We start from the raw sequence: 21,633 nt of genomic DNA on the forward strand, positions 1-21,633 counted from the left end.
CAACATATAGCGAGTGTTTCACGAAAGAATCGTAAACGATTGCACTCAAGCGATCGCAATGATTCTTTCAAATGTTGGTTGCTTGTAGGCGTAATTCGGCTACTCTACGTCGTGCTTTTACCGTGATATACCACGATGATTCTTGGTGATTTCAAGTATCAGATGCTAATGCACCATGCTACATTTTCCGTAAGCATTGATCATACCTATTTGCTCCGGCAAGCAAACATTTGAACGCAATCTAACGTTCATTTGGATTCATAATTTTGTATCACTGGCGATAATATCTCAAAGCTTCTCGCGATAATGTTGAATGCAAGTGAACTTGGATATAATAAATACTATCCTGTTTGAATCATTCAGTCTCCTTCTATGGTATTCGGAACTCTTAGAAGCGAAAAACAATCAGCAGCGTTTCTATGGAAAACTTGTACGCGAGTGGAAATAGTTGAACGATAACTGATAAATCAAAGAACACATTTGCATGAAATATTGCTAGTGAGTGAACTTTTCCATGCTTGATTACAGCACAGTCGGTTCTCGCCATCAGGGTATCAGCAATTAACATAGCTCGTGAAAGATCACGTCTTACTTTCAAAGAGTCAAGGCCGATGAGCTGCGCGCAATTTCCGTAACTGGGGAGCTGGTGAGGATCGTTCCAAGGTAGATGTCGAAGAGCAAAACGTACAAATCTCCGCTGAATTGCTTCGATTCTGTTGGCACCATTAAAGTATTGAGGGTTCCACACTGCCGAACAGTATTCTAGCGTCGAGCGAACTAATGAGCAATATAGACTTTTTAAGCAGTACACGTCCCTAAAATTCTTGGCCATTCCCATTATCATTCCCAAATTTCGCGTAGCTTTGGCAACGATATAGCAGATATGCTCCTTAAAAGTGAGTTGACTATCTACCAGCACTCCTAAATCTTTAAAACTGGAATAGGCTTTTAAGGCTTCTTGAGAATCTACGACAGCTTCCAAAAGAGTTTTGAATATGGTTTCAATTTTTTAACTTTAGTCTCAAAAGTTTGATTTCTCAGAAGAGTAAATCTGTGTTTAATCTCTTTCTGTAAATTTTTATAAATAATTTTAAAAACAGGGTCACGAGAACGTTGATATTGACGTCTGCGGACATTTTTCAAACGAATTAGAAGTTGAAAATTTTCGTCAATTTATTGGTGTATCAAATTTCACTTGGGCCTTTGGAACAGAATAATTCCTGGCATCAACAATTGCACATTTTATTGCTTTCAAAGCGGAATCAATATTCACTTCGTTTTGCAAATCAAGCTCATTATTGAAATTTCTCTCAACATGAGTTTTGTATCTTTCCCAATTAACCTTGTTATAAATAAAAACAGAGTTCATAGGGTTTAAAACTTAATAGGGTGATAAAGAAAAAGTTATTGGAAGATGGTCAGAATCAAAATCAGCATGTGTGATCAATTAACTACATACATGACTTTGATCTGTTAGCACCAAATCAATTGTTGAAGGGTTCCTTACAGAAGAAAAACATGTAGGACTATTCGGAGACAAAATAGAATAGTATCCTGAGGAACAATCATTGAATAAAATATTGCCATTGTGATTACTCTGAGAATTTTTCCATGATCGATGTTTAGCGTTAAAATCGGCAATTATGAAAAATTTTGAACGGTTTCTGGTGAGTTTTTGTAAACCACCTTTAAAATAATTTTTGTGCTCGCGTGTGCATTGGAATGGTAAATGTGCTGTTTGGAAGTTGGAAGTTTGGAAGTTTGAACTTCAATTCCCAAAGTTTCAATAACTTTTGTCTCAAGATGGGGAAGAGCACGATGAACAACAATTGCAACTCCACCGCCGGAACCCAGAATCCTATCATATCTATGAATCACGTAATTGGGATCATATTTTAATTTGATGTTAGGTTTCAAAAGTGTTTCACTAATAATTGCTATGTGCACATTATTTACTGTTAAGAACCAAAAAGCTCATCAATGAACAAAAGGCTCAAAGACTTGCTTAGCAGTTTGAGAGTGTTCATAACTCAAATTTGAATTTTGTGAGTCCAATTGAAAATGAAGTCACACGTCAATTTGATTTAATTTCTTCCCAGAATTTTTTACCTGCAGAAATATTTGAAACTAACTTGAATGAGATTAAATCAATTATTAAAAATTTCAAAAATATGAAAGCACCTGGTGACGATGGAATCTTTAATATACTAATCAAACATCTCCCTGAGAGCACAATGGATTTTTTAGTGAAAATTTTCAATTGCTGCTTCAAAATTGCATATTTTCCCAAATTATGGAAAAATACAAAAATTACTCCCATTTTAAAACCGGATAAGAACCCAGCTGAAGTTTCAAGTTATCGACCAATCAGTTTGCTTTCTTCAATAAGTAAACTGTTTGAGAGAGTTATTCTTAACAGAATGATGTCACACATCAACGAAAATTCAATTTTTGCAAATGAACAGTTTGGATTTCGCCATGGGCATTCCACAACTCATCAATTGCTCAGAGTTACTAATATGATACGAGCTAACAAATCTGAAGGTTATTCCACTGGAGCTGCTCTTTTAGACATAGAAAAAGCATTCGACAGTGTTTGGCATAAAGGTTTGATTGCGAAATTGCAAACTTTTAATTTTCCAATTTTCCTAATCAAAATTTTAAAAAATTATCTTACTGATCGAACTCTGCAGGTTGTCTATCAGAATTCAAAATCTGATAGATTTCCTGTCAGAGCAGGTGTGCCTCAAGGTTCAGTCTTGGGTCCAGTCCTGTACAACATATTCACTTCAGATCTTCCTGATTTGCCTCCAGGATGCACAAAGTCATTGTTCTGCGATGACACAAGCATTTCCGTAAAAGGAAAAAGTCTTCGTGTCATATGCAGTCGATTGCAGAAAAGTTTAGATATTTTTTCTTCCTACTTGCAAAAGTGGAAAATCTCTCCCAATGCTTCTAAAATTAAAATGATAATTTTTCCGCATAAGCCTAGGGCTTCTTTCCTCAAGCCAAACAATAATCACGTTGTCAAGATGAATGGGGTTATTTTAAGTTGGTCCGACAAGGTTAAGTACTTGGGACTAATTTATGATAAAAAACTTATTTTCAAAGAGCACATTGAGAGTATACAAGCCAAGTGCATCAAATATACGAGATGTTTATATCCTCTCATTAACAGGAATTCTAAACTTTGTTTAAAGAACAAACTTTTGATTTACAAACAAATTTTTAGACCAGCAATGCTTTATGCTGTACCGATCTGGTCAAGTTGCTGTTCAACAAGGAAGAAAACGCTCCAAAGGATTCAGAATAAAATTCTGAAAATGATTTTGAAGCGTCCTCCTTGGTTTGATACACTCGAATTACATAGACTTACTGGTGTTGAGCCATTAGAAGCTATGTCAAATAAAATTATTAACAATTTTCGACAAAAATCGTTGCAATCCTCAATTGCTACGATAAGCTCTCTTTATAGCCAATAAGTTAGCAATTAAGTTAGTTGTAAGTTTACTTCCCCTTTTCTGACAAGTAGGTTTAAATCCCTACGGATGATAAGTCCTAATTGCGAAAGCAAACAAATCCTAACAATTAAAATTACAAATTTCTAACAGTGTTGAGAAGTCACCATTTGTGATTGGACACACATACTCATTATTTACTAATATTTATCATAAATACTTAAGCTACTAACAAATCCCCCCTTAAAAAAAAAAAACCAAAAAGCTCATTCTCATTGAAAATAAATAAAATTTTTATTGTTTTATTTAAAATCATTGCTAAATTTTAAATTAAAAACAATTTTAATTGTGAAATTTGTACAAATTAGAATGGCTTCAAACATGGATTTTGCCTGCAACGTGGCGTTCATAAGATCGAACATTGCCTGTTGCAGAAAAAAAAGTTTACCTGCCGTAATAGGTCCCATGCAGTTGACATTAGAAAAAATATTTTCGGTAGCAATATTGGCTGGGGTTTTTATTTTCATTCTTACGACAATTTTATTTTCATTCTTACGACAATTATATCTCGATTTTCTCAGCATCGGCTGAATCGGTTTGATTGATCTTAGTCGCGTTTGAAAGAGTTTAAAGTCTAGTTATTTGATGAAAATATCGTTTTGATCCGAAGGTTCATTCAGAAATGACGTTACAAAATGTGGTCAGCTTATATAGGAACTGATAAACTAATCGATTTTTTTCCGCGGTTTGACTGATTTTAGAAATGTATATGTAATGTATATAGGTGTATTCTTGTAATTCGCATCATGAATATATAAATCATAAGGCTACGTGGGACATGTGTAAAAGTAAGTGTTTATTTGTTTCATCCCAGTGTGAGAATTTTCACACATATGGGTTATGAATACGCTAATGCAAAAAGTACCTATTAAGTGTTTGCACAGCCTGGCTGAGCAGTGTTCAACATTTACACGGTTTTATGTCTACTGCAAGACAAATTTACTCGCACTTTTAGGTATATTGAAATAAATTTAGAATGGATCTCCCGAGATGGTCTAACAAGCCAGTCGTCGTGGGTTCGGCCGATGCTGAGAAAATCGAGATATCTGGTCGTAAGAATGAAAATAAACACACATACACATACTTCCGCACACACACCTGATTCGATTTTCGAAACAGGATTAATTGGTGCCTATAGCTTTAGGTATGAAAGCACTTAATGAAAAAAATATAAAATTAAGGTATTCTTGTCCAAAATAAATTCGAATGTTGCATGTGTGGAAATCCACACACCATGGTAGACAACGTAAGTTTTTGAATATCTCATCAACCAAAAATATTTTTCCCTCGGAAAATATATATTTTGTGTAAGATTGATGGTTTAGGAATTGTCAAGAAATTTCGTCAAAATCGATCGAGAAGTTTTCGAAAAAAAATCGAAACAAAATTCATTTGTGTGGTTTTCCACACAAGGGTGCGATGAAGGTTAATAATAATTCTCTCGAACAGTTTACTTATTGAAGAAAGCAAACTGATTGGTCGATAACTTGAAACTTCAGCTGGATTCTTATCCAGTTTTAAAATTGGTGTAATTTTTGCATTTTTCCGACATTTGAGAAAATATGCAATTTTGAAGCAGCAATTGAAAATTTTTACTAAAAATTCCATTGTGCTCTCAGGGAGATGTTTGAATAATATGTTAAAGATTCCATCGTCACCAGGTGCTTTCATATTTTTGAAATTTTTAATAATTGATTTAATCTCATTCAAGTTTGTTTGAATTATTTATTTATTCGTTCAACATCAACAGACTCAATCTAGTCCTAATGATTGTACATATCTTAAAATATTTAAAAAATTACTCCTAATACTAGAGCGAGGTAGATGGTAGTCGAAACCGGAAGATACACTATTGAAAACGCGCTTAAGTCCAATGAGAGCTCCATTTGCCCCATAATTTGTACGACGAAAAGGAATTCGTAGGAAAAGGTTATCCCGAACGACTCTGGAATTAACGTTTAGATTTATGTTGCCTAGTATTACAGCCAAGGATGGAGAAACTCGTATCGCATAACTATCATTCGGGTATCATTTCTGAACGTGCTATTTATAAGCTTTCAATCCTAGCAAACCATCGCTAATAAAAGTTACACATTCTCAAGCTTGCAAGAGACAACTTAGAGCAAATAAATATATGGTAGCTTTCTTTGTTGATTTTGTTTCAGTATTGCCTGCTTTAGGCGGAGCGAGCAACATATAGCGAGTGTTTCACGAAAGAATCGTAAACGATTGCACTCAAGCGATCGCAATGATTCTTTCAAATGTTGGTTGCTTGTAGGCGTAATTCGGCTACTCTACGTCGTGCTTTTACCGTGATATACCACGATGATTCTTGGTGATTTCAAGTATCAGATGCTAATGCACCATGCTACATTTTCCGTAAGCATTGATCATACCTATTTGCTCCGGCAAGCAAACATTTGAACGCAATCTAACGTTCATTTGGATTCATAATTTTGTATCACTGGCGATAATATCTCAAAGCTTCTCGCGATAATGTTGAATGCAAGTGAACTTGGATATAATAAATACTATCCTGTTTGAATCATTCAGTCTCCTTCTATGGTATTCGGAACTCTTAGAAGCGAAAAACAATCAGCAGCGTTTCTATGGAAAACTTGTACGCGAGTGGAAATAGTTGAACGATAACTGATAAATCAAAGAACACATTTGCATGAAATATTGCTAGTGAGTGAACTTTTCCATGCTTGATTACAGCACAGTCGGTTCTCGCCATCAGGGTATCAGCAATTAACATAGCTCGTGAAAGATCACGTCTTACTTTCAAAGAGTCAAGGCCGATGAGCTGCGCGCAATTTCCGTAACTGGGGAGCTGGTGAGGATCGTTCCAAGGTAGATGTCGAAGAGCAAAACGTACAAATCTCCGCTGAATTGCTTCGACTCTGTTGGCACCATTAAAGTATTGAGGGTTCCACACTGCCGAACAGTATTCTAGCGTCGAGCGAACTAATGAGCAATATAGACTTTTTAAGCAGTACACGTCCCTAAAATTCTTGGCCATTCCCATTATCATTCCCAAATTTCGCGTAGCTTTGGCAACGATATAGCAGATATGCTCCTTAAAAGTGAGTTGACTATCTACCAGCACTCCTAAATCTTTAAAACTGGAATAGGCTTTTAAGGCTTCTTGAGAATCTACGACAGCTTCCAAAAGAGTTTTGAATATGGTTTCAATTTTTTAACTTTAGTCTCAAAAGTTTGATTTCTCAGAAGAGTAAATCTGTGTTTAATCTCTTTCTGTAAATTTTTATAAATAATTTTAAAAACAGGGTCACGAGAACGTTGATATTGACGTCTGCGGACATTTTTCAAACGAATTAGAAGTTGAAAATTTTCGTCAATTTATTGGTGTATCAAATTTCACTTGGGCCTTTGGAACAGAATAATTCCTGGCATCAACAATTGCACATTTTATTGCTTTCAAAGCGGAATCAATATTCACTTCGTTTTGCAAATCAAGCTCATTATTGAAATTTCTCTCAACATGAGTTTTGTATCTTTCCCAATTAACCTTGTTATAAATAAAAACAGAGTTCATAGGGTTTAAAACTTAATAGGGTGATAAAGAAAAAGTTATTGGAAGATGGTCAGAATCAAAATCAGCATGTGTGATCAATTAACTACATACATGACTTTGATCTGTTAGCACCAAATCAATTGTTGAAGGGTTCCTTACAGAAGAAAAACATGTAGGACTATTCGGAGACAAAATAGAATAGTATCCTGAGGAACAATCATTGAATAAAATATTGCCATTGTGATTACTCTGAGAATTTTTCCATAATCGATGTTTAGCGTTAAAATCGGCAATTATGAAAAATTTTGAACGGTTTCTGGTGAGTTTTTGTAAACCACCTTTAAAATAATTTTTGTGCTCGCGTGTGCATTGGAATGGTAAATGTGCTGTTTGGAAGTTGGAAGTTTGGAAGTTTGAACTTCAATTCCCAAAGTTTCAATAACTTTTGTCTCAAGATGGGGAAGAGCACGATGAACAACAATTGCAACTCCACCGCCGGAACCCAGAATCCTATCATATCTATGAATCACGTAATTGGGATCATATTTTAATTTGATGTTAGGTTTCAAAAGTGTTTCACTAATAATTGCTATGTGCACATTATTTACTGTTAAGAACCAAAAAGCTCATCAATGAACAAAAGGCTCAAAGACTTGCTCAGCAGTTTGAGAGTGTTCATAACTCAAATTTGAATTTTGTGAGTCCAATTGAAAATAAAGTCACACGTCAATTTGATTTAATTTCTTCCCAGAATTTTTTACCTGCAGAAATATTTGAAACTAACTTGAATGAGATTAAATCAATTATTAAAAATTTCAAAAATATGAAAGCACCTGGTGACGATGGAATCTTTAATATACTAATCAAACATCTCCCTGAGAGCACAATGGATTTTTTAGTGAAAATTTTCAATTGCTGCTTCAAAATTGCATATTTTCCCAAATTATGGAAAAATGCAAAAATTACTCCCATTTTAAAACCGGATAAGAACCCAGCTGAAGTTTCAAGTTATCGACCAATCAGTTTGCTTTCTTCAATAAGTAAACTGTTTGAGAGAGTTATTCTTAACAGAATGATGTCACACATCAACGAAAATTCAATTTTTGCAAATGAACAGTTTGGATTTCGCCATGGGCATTCCACAACTCATCAATTGCTCAGAGTTACTAATATGATACGAGCTAACAAATCTGAAGGTTATTCCACTGGAGCTGCTCTTTTAGACATAGAAAAAGCATTCGACAGTGTTTGGCATAAAGGTTTGATTGCGAAATTGCAAACTTTTAATTTTCCAATTTTCCTAATCAAAATTTTAAAAAATTATCTTACTGATCGAACTCTGCAGGTTGTCTATCAGAATTCAAAATCTGATAGATTTCCTGTCAGAGCAGGTGTGCCTCAAGGTTCAGTCTTGGGTCCAGTCCTGTACAACATATTCACTTCAGATCTTCCTGATTTGCCTCCAGGATGCACAAAGTCATTGTTCTGCGATGACACAAGCATTTCCGTAAAAGGAAAAAGTCTTCGTGTCATATGCAGTCGATTGCAGAAAAGTTTAGATATTTTTTCTTCCTACTTGCAAAAGTGGAAAATCTCTCCCAATGCTTCTAAAACTCAAATGATAATTTTTCCGCATAAGCCTAGGGCTTCTTTCCTCAAGCCAAACAATAATCACGTTGTCAAGATGAATGGGGTTATTTTAAGTTGGTCCGACAAGGTTAAGTACTTGGGACTAATTTATGATAAAAAACTTATTTTCAAAGAGCACATTGAGAGTATACAAGCCAAGTGCATCAAATATACGAGATGTTTATATCCTCTCATTAACAGGAATTCTAAACTTTGTTTAAAGAACAAACTTTTGATTTACAAACAAATTTTTAGACCAGCAATGCTTTATGCTGTACCGATCTGGTCAAGTTGCTGTTCAACAAGGAAGAAAACGCTCCAAAGGATTCAGAATAAAATTCTGAAAATGATTTTGAAGCGTCCTCCTTGGTTTGATACACTCGAATTACATAGACTTACTGGTGTTGAGCCATTAGAAGCTATGTCAAATAAAATTATTAACAATTTTCGACAAAAATCGTTGCAATCCTCAATTGCTACGATAAGCTCTCTTTATAGCCAATAAGTTAGCAATTAAGTTAGTTGTAAGTTTACTTCCCCTTTTCTGACAAGTAGGTTTAAATCCCTACGGATGATAAGTCCTAATTGCGAAAGCAAACAAATCCTAACAATTAAAATTACAAATTTCTAACAGTGTTGAGAAGTCACCATTTGTGATTGGACACACATACTCATTATTTACTAATATTTATCATAAATACTTAAGCTACTAACAAATCCCCCCTTAAAAAAAAAAACCAAAAAGCTCATTCTCATTGAAAATAAATAAAATTTTTATTGTTTTATTTAAAATCATTGCTGAATTTTAAATTAAAAACAATTTTAATTGTGAAATTTGTACAAATTAGAATGGCTTCAAACATGGATTTTGCCTGCAACGTGGCGTTCATAAGATCGAACATTGCCTGTTGCAGAAAAAAAAGTTTACCTGCCGTAATAGGTCCCATGCAGTTGACATTAGAAAAAATATTTTCGGTAGCAATATTGGCTGGGGTTTTTATTTTCATTCTTACGACAATTTTATTTTCATTCTTACGACAATTATATCTCGATTTTCTCAGCATCGGCTGAATCGGTTTGATTGATCTTAGTCGCGTTTGAAAGAGTTTAAAGTCTAGTTATTTGATGAAAATATCGTTTTGATCCGAAGGTTCATTCAGAAATGACGTTACAAAATGTGGTCAGCTTATATAGGAACTGATAAACTAATCGATTTTTTTCCGCGGTTTGACTGATTTTAGAAATGTATATGTAATGTATATAGGTGTATTCTTGTAATTCGCATCATGAATATATAAATCATAAGGCTACGTGGGACATGTGTAAAAGTAAGTGTTTATTTGTTTCATCCCAGTGTGAGAATTTTCACACATATGGGTTATGAATACGCTAATGCAAAAAGTACCTATTAAGTGTTTGCACAGCCTGGCTGAGCAGTGTTCAACATTTACACGGTTTTATGTCTACTGCAAGACAAATTTACTCGCACTTTTAGGTATATTGAAATAAATTTAGAATGGATCTCCCGAGATGGTCTAACAAGCCAGTCGTCGTGGGTTCGGCCGATGCTGAGAAAATCGAGATATCTGGTCGTAAGAATGAAAATAAACACACATACACATACTTCCGCACACACACCTGATTCGATTTTCGAAACAGGATTAATTGGTGCCTATAGCTTTAGGTATGAAAGCACTTAATGAAAAAAATATAAAATTAAGGTATTCTTGTCCAAAATAAATTCGAATGTTGCATGTGTGGAAATCCACACACCATGGTAGACAACGTAAGTTTTTAAATATCTCATCAACCAAAAATATTTTTCCCTCGGAAAATGTATATTTTGTGTAAGATTGATGGTTTAGGAATTGTCAAGAAATTTCGTCAAAATCGATCGAGAAGTTTTCGAAAAAAAATCGAAACAAAATTCATTTGTGTGGTTTTCCACACAAGGGTGCGATGAAGGTTAATAATAATTCTCTCGAACAGTTTACTTATTGAAGAAAGCAAACTGATTGGTCGATAACTTGAAACTTCAGCTGGATTCTTATCCAGTTTTAAAATTGGTGTAATTTTTGCATTTTTCCGACATTTGAGAAAATATGCAATTTTGAAGCAGCAATTGAAAATTTTTACTAAAAATTCCATTGTGCTCTCAGGGAGATGTTTGAATAATATGTTAAAGATTCCATCGTCACCAGGTGCTTTCATATTTTTGAAATTTTTAATAATTGATTTAATCTCATTCAAGTTTGTTTGAATTATTTATTTATTCGTTCAACATCAACAGACTCAATCTAGTCCTAATGATTGTACATATCTTAAAATATTTAAAAAATTACTCCTAATACTAGAGCGAGGTAGATGGTAGTCGAAACCGGAAGATACACTATTGAAAACGCGCTTAAGTCCAATGAGAGCTCCATTTGCCCCATAATTTGTACGACGAAAAGGAATTCGTAGGAAAAGGTTATCCCGAACGACTCTGGAATTAACGTTTAGATTTATGTTGCCTAGTATTACAGCCAAGGATGGAGAAACTCGTATCGCATAACTATCATTCGGGTATCATTTCTGAACGTGCTATTTATAAGCTTTCAATCCTAGCAAACCATCGCTAATAAAAGTTACACATTCTCAAGCTTGCAAGAGACAACTTAGAGCAAATAAATATATGGTAGCTTTCTTTGTTGATTTTGTTTCAGTATTGCCTGCTTTAGGCGGAGCGAGCAACATATAGCGAGTGTTTCACGAAAGAATCGTAAACGATTGCACTCAAGCGATCGCAATGATTCTTTCAAATGTTGGTTGCTTGTAGGCGTAATTCGGCTACTCTACGTCGTGCTTTTACCGTGATATACCACGATGATTCTTGGTGATTTCAAGTATCAGATGCTAATGCACCATGCTACATTTTCCGTAAGCATTGATCATACCTATTTGCTCCGGCAAGCAAACATTTGAACGCAATCTAACGTTCATTTGGATTCATAATTTTGTATCACTGGCGATAATATCTCAAAGCTTCTCGCGATAATGTTGAATGCAAGTGAACTTGGATATAATAAATACTATCCTGTTTGAATCATTCAGTCTCCTTCTATGGTATTCGGAACTCTTAGAAGCGAAAAACAATCAGCAGCGTTTCTATGGAAAACTTGTACGCGAGTGGAAATAGTTGAACGATAACTGATAAATCAAAGAACACATTTGCATGAAATATTGCTAGTGAGTGAACTTTTCCATGCTTGATTACAGCACAGTCGGTTCTCGCCATCAGGGTATCAGCAATTAACATAGCTCGTGAAAGATCACGTCTTACTTTCAAAGAGTCAAGGCCGATGAGCTGCGCGCAATTTCCGTAACTGGGGAGCTGGTGAGGATCGTTCCAAGGTAGATGTCGAAGAGCAAAACGTACAAATCTCCGCTGAATTGCTTCGATTCTGTTGGCACCATTAAAGTATTGAGGGTTCCACACTGCCGAACAGTATTCTAGCGTCGAGCGAACTAATGAGCAATATAGACTTTTTAAGCAGTACACGTCCCTAAAATTCTTGGCCATTCCCATTATCATCTCAAATTTCGCGTAGCTTTGGCAACGATATAGCAGATATGCTCCTTAAAAGTGAGTTGACTATCTACCAGCACTCCTAAATCTTTAAAACTGGAATAGGCTTTTAAGGCTTCTTGAGAATCTACGACAGCTTCCAAAAGAGTTTTGAATATGGTTTCAATTTTTTAACTTTAGTCTCAAAAGTTTGATTTCTCAGAAGAGTAAATCTGTGTTTAATCTCTTTCTGTAAATTTTTATAAATAATTTTAAAAACAGGGTCACGAGAACGTTGATATTGACGTCTGCGGACATTTTTCAAACGAATTAGAAGTTGAAAATTTTCGTCAATTTATTGGTGTATCAAATTTCACTTGGGCCTTTGGAACAGAATAATTCCTGGCATCAACAATTGCACATTTTATTGCTTTCAAAGCGGAATCAATATTCACTTCGTTTTGCAAATCAAGCTCATTATTGAAATTTCTCTCAACATGAGTTTTGTATCTTTCCCAATTAACCTTGTTATAAATAAAAACAGAGTTCATAGGGTTTAAAACTTAATAGGGTGATAAAGAAAAAGTTATTGGAAGATGGTCAGAATCAAAATCAGCATGTGTGATCAATTAACTACATACATGACTTTGATCTGTTAGCACCAAATCAATTGTTGAAGGGTTCCTTACAGAAGAAAAACATGTAGGACTATTCGGAGACAAAATAGAATAGTATCCTGAGGAACAATCATTGAATAAAATATTGCCATTGTGATTACTCTGAGAATTTTTCCATGATCGATGTTTAGCGTTAAAATCGGCAATTATGAAAAATTTTGAACGGTTTCTGGTGAGTTTTTGTAAACCACCTTTAAAATAATTTTTGTGCTCGCGTGTGCATTGGAATGGTAAATGTGCTGTTTGGAAGTTGGAAGTTTGGAAGTTTGAACTTCAATTCCCAAAGTTTCAATAACTTTTGTCTCAAGATGGGGAAGAGCACGATGAACAACAATTGCAACTCCACCGCCGGAACCCAGAATCCTATCATATCTATGAATCACGTAATTGGGATCATATTTTAATTTGATGTTAGGTTTCAAAAGTGTTTCACTAATAATTGCTATGTGCACATTATTTACTGTTAAGAACCAAAAAGCTCATCAATGAACAAAAGGCTCAAAGACTTGCTCAGCAGTTTGAGAGTGTTCATAACTCAAATTTGAATTTTGTGAGTCCAATTGAAAATGAAGTCACACGTCAATTTGATTTAATTTCTTCCCAGAATTTTTTACCTGCAGAAATATTTGAAACTAACTTGAATGAGATTAAATCAATTATTAAAAATTTCAAAAATATGAAAGCACCTGGTGACGATGGAATCTTTAATATACTAATCAAACATCTCCCTGAGAGCACAATGGATTTTTTAGTGAAAATTTTCAATTGCTGCTTCAAAATTGCATATTTTCCCAAATTATGGAAAAATGCAAAAATTACTCCCATTTTAAAACCGGATAAGAACCCAGCTGAAGTTTCAAGTTATCGACCAATCAGTTTGCTTTCTTCAATAAGTAAACTGTTTGAGAGAGTTATTCTTAACAGAATGATGTCACACATCAACGAAAATTCAATTTTTGCAAATGAACAGTTTGGATTTCGCCATGGGCATTCCACAACTCATCAATTGCTCAGAGTTACTAATATGATACGAGCTAACAAATCTGAAGGTTATTCCACTGGAGCTGCTCTTTTAGACATAGAAAAAGCATTCGACAGTGTTTGGCATAAAGGTTTGATTGCGAAATTGCAAACTTTTAATTTTCCAATTTTCCTAATCAAAATTTTAAAAAATTATCTTACTGATCGAACTCTGCAGGTTGTCTATCAGAATTCAAAATCTGATAGATTTCCTGTCAGAGCAGGTGTGCCTCAAGGTTCAGTCTTGGGTCCAGTCCTGTACAACATATTCACTTCAGATCTTCCTGATTTGCCTCCAGGATGCACAAAGTCATTGTTCTGCGATGACACAAGCATTTCCGTAAAAGGAAAAAGTCTTCGTGTCATATGCAGTCGATTGCAGAAAAGTTTAGATATTTTTTCTTCCTACTTGCAAAAGTGGAAAATCTCTCCCAATGCTTCTAAAACTCAAATGATAATTTTTCCGCATAAGCCTAGGGCTTCTTTCCTCAAGCCAAACAATAATCACGTTGTCAAGATGAATGGGGTTATTTTAAGTTGGTCCGACAAGGTTAAGTACTTGGGACTAATTTATGATAAAAAACTTATTTTCAAAGAGCACATTGAGAGTATACAAGCCAAGTGCATCAAATATACGAGATGTTTATATCCTCTCATTAACAGGAATTCTAAACTTTGTTTAAAGAACAAACTTTTGATTTACAAACAAATTTTTAGACCAGCAATGCTTTATGCTGTACCGATCTGGTCAAGTTGCTGTTCAACAAGGAAGAAAACGCTCCAAAGGATTCAGAATAAAATTCTGAAAATGATTTTGAAGCGTCCTCCTTGGTTTGATACACTCGAATTACATAGACTTACTGGTGTTGAACCATTAGAAGCTATGTCAAATAAAATTATTAACAATTTTCGACAAAAATCGTTGCAATCCTCAATTGCTACGATAAGCTCTCTTTATAGCCAATAAGTTAGCAATTAAGTTAGTTGTAAGTTTACTTCCCCTTTTCTGACAAGTAGGTTTAAATCCCTACGGATGATAAGTCCTAATTGCGAAAGCAAACAAATCCTAACAATTAAAATTACAAATTTCTAACAGTGTTGAGAAGTCACCATTTGTGATTGGACACACATACTCATTATTTACTAATATTTATCATAAATACTTAAGCTACTAACAAATCCCCCCTTAAAAAAAAAAACCAAAAAGCTCATTCTCATTGAAAATAAATAAAATTTTTATTGTTTTATTTAAAATCATTGCTGAATTTTAAATTAAAAACAATTTTAATTGTGAAATTTGTACAAATTAGAATGGCTTCAAACATGGATTTTGCCTGCAACGTGGCGTTCATAAAATCGAACATTGCCTGTTGCAGAAAAAAAAGTTTACCTGCCGTAATAGGTCCCATGCAGTTGACATTAGAAAAAATATTTTCGGTAGCAATATTGGCTGGGGTAATAGGTACCGTGGAATGGGGTGAAATTGATCAGTGGGGTGAAATTGATCACCTGAAAATTCGTGATAAAAAATACTTATCAAAAAATATTGCTCTTACAACACTAAGCAATATTAACGTGTCCTTAAACGCAACTTTTGCATGATTCACATACTTGTCAAAGTTAACCCTTGCATGCCCGGTGTAATTTTTCATATTTTCGAAAAATTCTTCTAACTCAGTCAAAAGTCAATCAAATTTGATCAAACATGTTTCCAAATAACAAAAAAAAATATTGAATTTACTTAAAGTAATCTTAGTTGAGGGTTAATTACGTTAAAGAGAGTAAAGTTTGATAAAAGTTCAAAAAAATTAATTTTCAACAATGATAATTCCATACCATTAGAGAAATATTTATGAATTCGCAGGAAACCACAAAGATTTTAATTTCAGAGCTAGTTTTTGAGCTTTTGCAACAAACCGAAATTGAAAGGTCTAACAACGATCAAATAAGAGCAAATTTAGCAACAAGCAGCTCGTGAACCAAAATAAACAAATTTTAACCTGAAATATCGTTATTTTCGTTTCCAAACTAGCTGTAAATGATATTTTTCAGCCCAGAAATCATCATTTATCTTTAGTATATCGAAAAAAAGCACATTGCCAAAAGAATGTATTCAATGTTTTCAATGGTGATCATTTTCACCCCAATTTGCCTCATAGTACCTTATAGAATTATCGAATTTATTTCATGAAATAGACGATAGAAATTTCACCAATAGCCATAGAGGTTTACTGGAGCACATACCAGTACTTGTTTTGAAATTATACTATTCCGGGAAAAATATACATGAAGCTAGTTAATTGGAAATTGTTATAAAAATTGATCAATTTCACCCCATTTCATGGTACCATATTTTTCATACATTTTGAACACGACCGATTTCCGACGGTTAGTGCTGCCATCCGATGACCTAAATTCTCATAAAATTGTCACTATGAGCAAAACCGATTTATCGTGCATAGTCCGTCATCGATCGTTGAGCTGTTTAAGGTTGTATATGAAAAAGGTGTAGCAGTTTGGTCAGTTCGACGCTTAAGATAACATGCAGATTAATGATATTGTCATTTTTTGCACTTAATGCTTTTGTCTCCCAGATGGTCGTCATATGTTCGAGTCTCGGCTCGGGAGAGACTGTTAGTGTCATTAGGATCGTAGCGCTAGCCTCGCAATTGTCCTGTGCACTAAACAGTTGGCAGCAAAGTCTTGTAGATACAAAAAACTACTTTTTTTTTGCTCCAGATAATGCTTCGCAATGCTAGAAAGATCTTTCCCGGTACTTTTACTAAACTCTACTTTTGATCTTTGTGTCTGCTCAATTTTGTTCTTCAAATCAAGGGACACTTTACGAGCGCTTGTATGAATCAAAAATTTCGAATGTTATAATGAAAATATAAAAAAAAACAAACAGGTTATGTAACGATTGTTTGAATAGTCCAAATTAGAGAAAATCAGCAGTAAATAATCACTGTATTGTATCACATTAGCGCTTGGAATGCGTTAAAGCCGGAAGAACCTCAAGTTTGTCCTTCTGCATCTTATCAACTTTCAGCTGTCCTCTCAACTCTCTTTTCTGTTATATTTTATTGCGTTTTGGCCCGCGTAGACTTTCTGCTTTTTTATTTCCTGTCGCTCAGCTGCTTTTCTCGATTTTGTCACTTAAGCTTTCTTTTTATCTTCCTTCTTATGACAAGCTTGTTCGATTTTCCCCATAGAAGCTTTCTCATTCTCTTGTTCCAATCGCCGAATTTCATTTAGCTGCTCTTCTGCTGTCAAAATCGGGAAAAATTTCCGAGTGTAGCTTCAATGCGACTCTTGAAAGGGTGTGGTCTACCGCAAGCTTCGAGAAATTGCTTTACTTTGAACATAAGAGTCTGTTTAGTAACCGGTTGCGCTCCAAATCATGCAACCAGGCAATGATTTCCCGTTCTTCTTTTGCAGGAGAATTGTCAGTAAACCTTTGGCTGTTTTTTCACTTCATCTTCATCACAAAAACGGATCGTTGACTCAGGTATTCCATAGTGCCTAGAAGCACCGTAAACCGTTTTTTCACCGCTTTTGATGTTTCCTAGGCACTGGCAGATGGTTTATTCGGTGTATGAACGAGATACCCGGTGACGTTTTTGTCTTTTGCTGCTGCATTCTAAAAAATGCATTCCTGGTAACTACCACTGGTGTAAGGTGAAATAGAAACTTACCTATAATATCAAAATGTAAGAATAACGGTAACTGGACTGTATTATGTCACCCAAAGCCAGATTTACACACGAAAGTAGTTCGCACACCACAGTTTGTTTATATCTGCTGAGTTAAAATCTAACCTCAAATGTTAGTTGGAGCACTACCACTATTACTGGAACAGGGGGACTAAAATTGTTCCTATAGTGGAGTTTCAGTTTATCCAGTATTTTGATGATCATTTGTGATTTTTTCGATTAATTATGGTAAGAAAAATAGTCAACAGATCTTCAAAGACTGTTGCCACAGAAATCGTGTTTAAATTGATATTTCAAGCTACGAAATTTCACTGTTGCGTTACGAATTTCGTAAGAAACTTGCTGTTTTTTCACTCTTGAATGAATTAATAAATACAAAATATTTAAATAAGATTTCAAACCAATATAGTTTACTAAATCATAGACATATTTCCACAGAATCAATAAAAATTACCTGGTATTATAAAATTTGGTTGTTTAGCTATTCACGGATTTCCGATTTTTATATTTCATCTGAAAGAGTGTAATTTTCTGAGCAAAACGTGAATTTTTAAAAACTTTATATCGTTATCCTTCGATTTTTAAATGAAGAATAAAAATTCGCTCTAAATCGCTACAATGACAGTTGGTATATGGGCGAACTGTCATTGCGGCGATTTCGAGCAGTTTTAAATCGTGATTTAAAAAGCGAAGGACAACGATAGAAAATTTTTTTAAATCACGTTTTACTCAAAAAATGCAGATCTTTCAGATGATATGAAAAAACTGATATAGCTAAACAACCCAATTATCCCGGAAAATGCCCTACTAACGCTTAATGCTCGTATACCACTATTACTGGTACACCCAATATTACTGGCTCATCTACCCTATTACCAAACAACTGCCAAGCAATAAGGTTTGAATTTTTGTCCTATCCTCAGATACACACATGTGAATAGCTTTGTTTTTTGTAATTCACTAGTACAAAATATTGGCACAACAGATAGCGATTCGAAAAGTTTCTAAAAATCAATTTTCGCTAATAAAATCGCATCCTTCATTTCTTCCGTTTCAAAGGCTTAAGTATCCAGCTTTCCACGAGCGGTAATGGCGGACAGTGCACGCAGCCTATTTTGATGATTCCTGTAGGTCGAGGAATTCGCAATCGCAGTAACAGAGTGAAAAACATAACAAAATTTCAACGTAGCATAGTAACTTTAAAAAACACATTTGTTTATTTTGATCCGCGCATGCGCACGACGAAATTTAAATAACAAAACGCCCATTGTTTGTTAAAGTTGCCAGGCTACGTTACGACGTTGTTATATTTTCTACTCCGTTACTGCGATTGAAAATTCTCTAACGTACATAAAACTTCAAAATGAGCTGCGCGCACTGTCCGCCATTACCGCTCGTGGAAAGCTGGATAGTAAGATTCAATCGAACCACTTAGGGGCCATACACATTCCACGTGGACAGATTTTTAACGATTTTGACCCCCTCCGTGGACAACTGCCCATATAAATTCTAAAAAAATAAAAATTGTTTTGACCTTTGAGATTAGCCAACCCCCCCCCCCCTTTCCCCCAAAGCTGTCCACGTGAAATGTGGATGGCCCAATATCAAATATCACTAGATCAACTGCTACATCTAATCCTAAACCTAAAGACCCTAAATTATTGTAAACATCATATCGTCGGTTTCGTGCAACACTGGCACAACTCAAAATTTTGCATTTTTGAGTTTTTGATGGCAAACGATGCCAAATATTATTAAGTTTCATCCCACAAAACCCCGTTTCAAAATTCCCAAAAAATACAGAGTTATGAGTAGAAGCGCTTCTGCTACCCAAATCGAAATTCCTCTGTAAAGTTAGTAAAAATAGGGTTGTAACTTGTAAAACGTTCTCATAATATGTGCATAATAGACCTAAAATTGTTAGATAAGGATTGAAAATCTTGAACTTCGAAGTTTTCTTGAAAATGGAAAAATAATTTTTCGATGTTAATTTTCAAACGCGTTTTTCTAGAAACTATGATTTTTGAGTTGTGCCAGTGTTGCACGAAACCAACGATATATTTCATTATAATTGGCTGTGGAACTCACTTGCAATGATTTTTTCTATGGGACCGACTAGCGATCATTTTTACATTGGAACAAACTGTATCTCAGAACAAAGTGTTCAAAATTATGTGTGTTTTCAAAATTACATTCTAAAAGGTGATGCCACCAATAATATCAAAATTGATAAAAATGCAATTGATGGACTTGCAATGAGCAGCAGTATACAAAAAAAAAATTCAGAAACACATAAAAGTAACACAAGAATTAATAATCGCTGGTAGAAGAAACAAGTATTTATATATTACCTTTGCTGTTGAGCTTCCAAATTAATTACTTTATCATTATGCGATAATACACATTCCGTAGAAATAATACTTTCTAACGACAGCCTACTGTTGCTTGTTCTAATAATTGATTTCATAGTATCATCGTCACTATCATGTGCAGTACCATATATTCGGTCAGTGGCATCCAAAAAGACAGTAGATTCATTGGAACTAAATAAATCAGTCTGTCTCGCCGTTGTTTGCACTCCAAAATATTTTGTTTCGAATTCATCTGCAAATATATGAGTTTTATGCAATCTGCTCAGAATTTTCAAACAATTATCAATGTCATTATAATATTCTTTTCGTAATTGTGTTCCAATAACAAAATGAGACTTTCGATTCTCTTTTGTGCAACGGACACCAAAATCATTTCGTGAACTATAAGACAGTTTTGCAAACAAGAGTTTTGATAATGATCGTGCCTTGTATTCATCTAGGCAGAAATTTTTACTATTCGGATGAAATATTACGGATGTCAGTAGTCTATTTTTTCCAGGCAGATGGCGAGAATTTATTGAGTTTTCAGAGTAGTAGTCTTTAATATTTATCTGTAAATAATATAATTCAGTTCTCGTAATTATTTTTATACAACAATAAAGCAAAGAATGTTATGTTTGTATTTAACCCTCTAATGCCCAGTGCCGCATTTAGACGGTCTTTAGTTAAACCTCTAAAAAGCCTCAAGAGGAACTTAAAAAATGTTTATAAAGCTTCATAGGGATTTTTTCGCAGCTCGTCTATAAACTAATTTGGGCACTAAAGGGTTAAAAGGTAATTTTACCATGTCGTTCCGCCACAAGAAGTTTTGTTCTACAACTTTGTACGGTGCAATATACACTTGTAATTTCTACTTTGAACTTTGTTTTCATGATGACTAAACAAAGAAACCCAGCGCTACAAAAAATTCCTAGCACAAAGTGCACCGACAGATATATTATTATTATATTAATATTAATCCCGTGTGATATATCTTGATCAGGAATAACAGATGTGCGAATATGTCTGCAAAACACAGATTTTTAAAGTCCATGTGCAGATTTTCTATAATTTAGTTTTTCTGAAATTTCTGCTGGTTTTTGACGAAGCCTTCTCATATTTGCGTAGAAATTCTCAAAATGTGTGCAGATTTTTTTTACGGATAGATTTTTTTCAGATTTCAAGTATATTTTTATCGGTTTTCGAGCGGTTGTAGAAATTTTTCAAAAACATCTGGCATCTATGATCCTGATTTACAAAAACATATCTGCCCATAATTTAAAAATAGGCTAATATGCCATATTTACCAAAATCGAGAAAACAGTTTCTCGTGATGGTAAACACTCTAAACAAGGTCCCTACGGAAACAAATTGTCAAAAAATGCATTTGGGAGGGCAGTGAACATAGGCGTAGCAAGAGGGGGGCAGGTGGGCCGTCGCTAACCCCCACCCCCCATAATTGTTGGCATTGGTGCAGAATTTTGTTTTCAATAACTCTAATAACGTTTGCGCTAAGAAAATGGACAATAAATTGGTTTACCTTTACATACACTGACGAAGCTACGCATGCAGCATCAATCATATTTACCGATGAGTCATCAGAAAAAATTTGATTTGCCTGTTTAAATAACGGTGCCCAC

At 34.6% G+C, this 21,633-nt stretch overlaps 1 protein-coding gene across 1 annotated transcript in view; it reads right to left on the reverse strand.

Annotated features, from left to right (window-relative positions):
* Positions 1 to 20,923, reverse strand: part of LOC129728622 (inactivation-no-after-potential D protein) — a 1,023,112-nt gene extending 1,002,189 nt beyond the window's left edge. The window contains exons 1-2 of the mRNA XM_055687071.1: positions 20,799 to 20,923; positions 19,994 to 20,565 (exon numbers count right to left, since the gene is read on the reverse strand). Coding sequence (XP_055543046.1) covers positions 19,994 to 20,565; positions 20,799 to 20,801 — 575 coding nt within the window. The 5' untranslated portion in view covers positions 20,802 to 20,923. The remainder of the gene's footprint in view (positions 1 to 19,993; positions 20,566 to 20,798) is intronic.
* Between the last annotated feature and the right edge of the window lie 710 nt (positions 20,924 to 21,633).

Source organism: Wyeomyia smithii, chromosome 3 (assembly GCF_029784165.1).
Source record: "Wyeomyia smithii strain HCP4-BCI-WySm-NY-G18 chromosome 3, ASM2978416v1, whole genome shotgun sequence".
NCBI lineage: Eukaryota > Metazoa > Arthropoda > Insecta > Diptera > Culicidae > Wyeomyia > Wyeomyia smithii.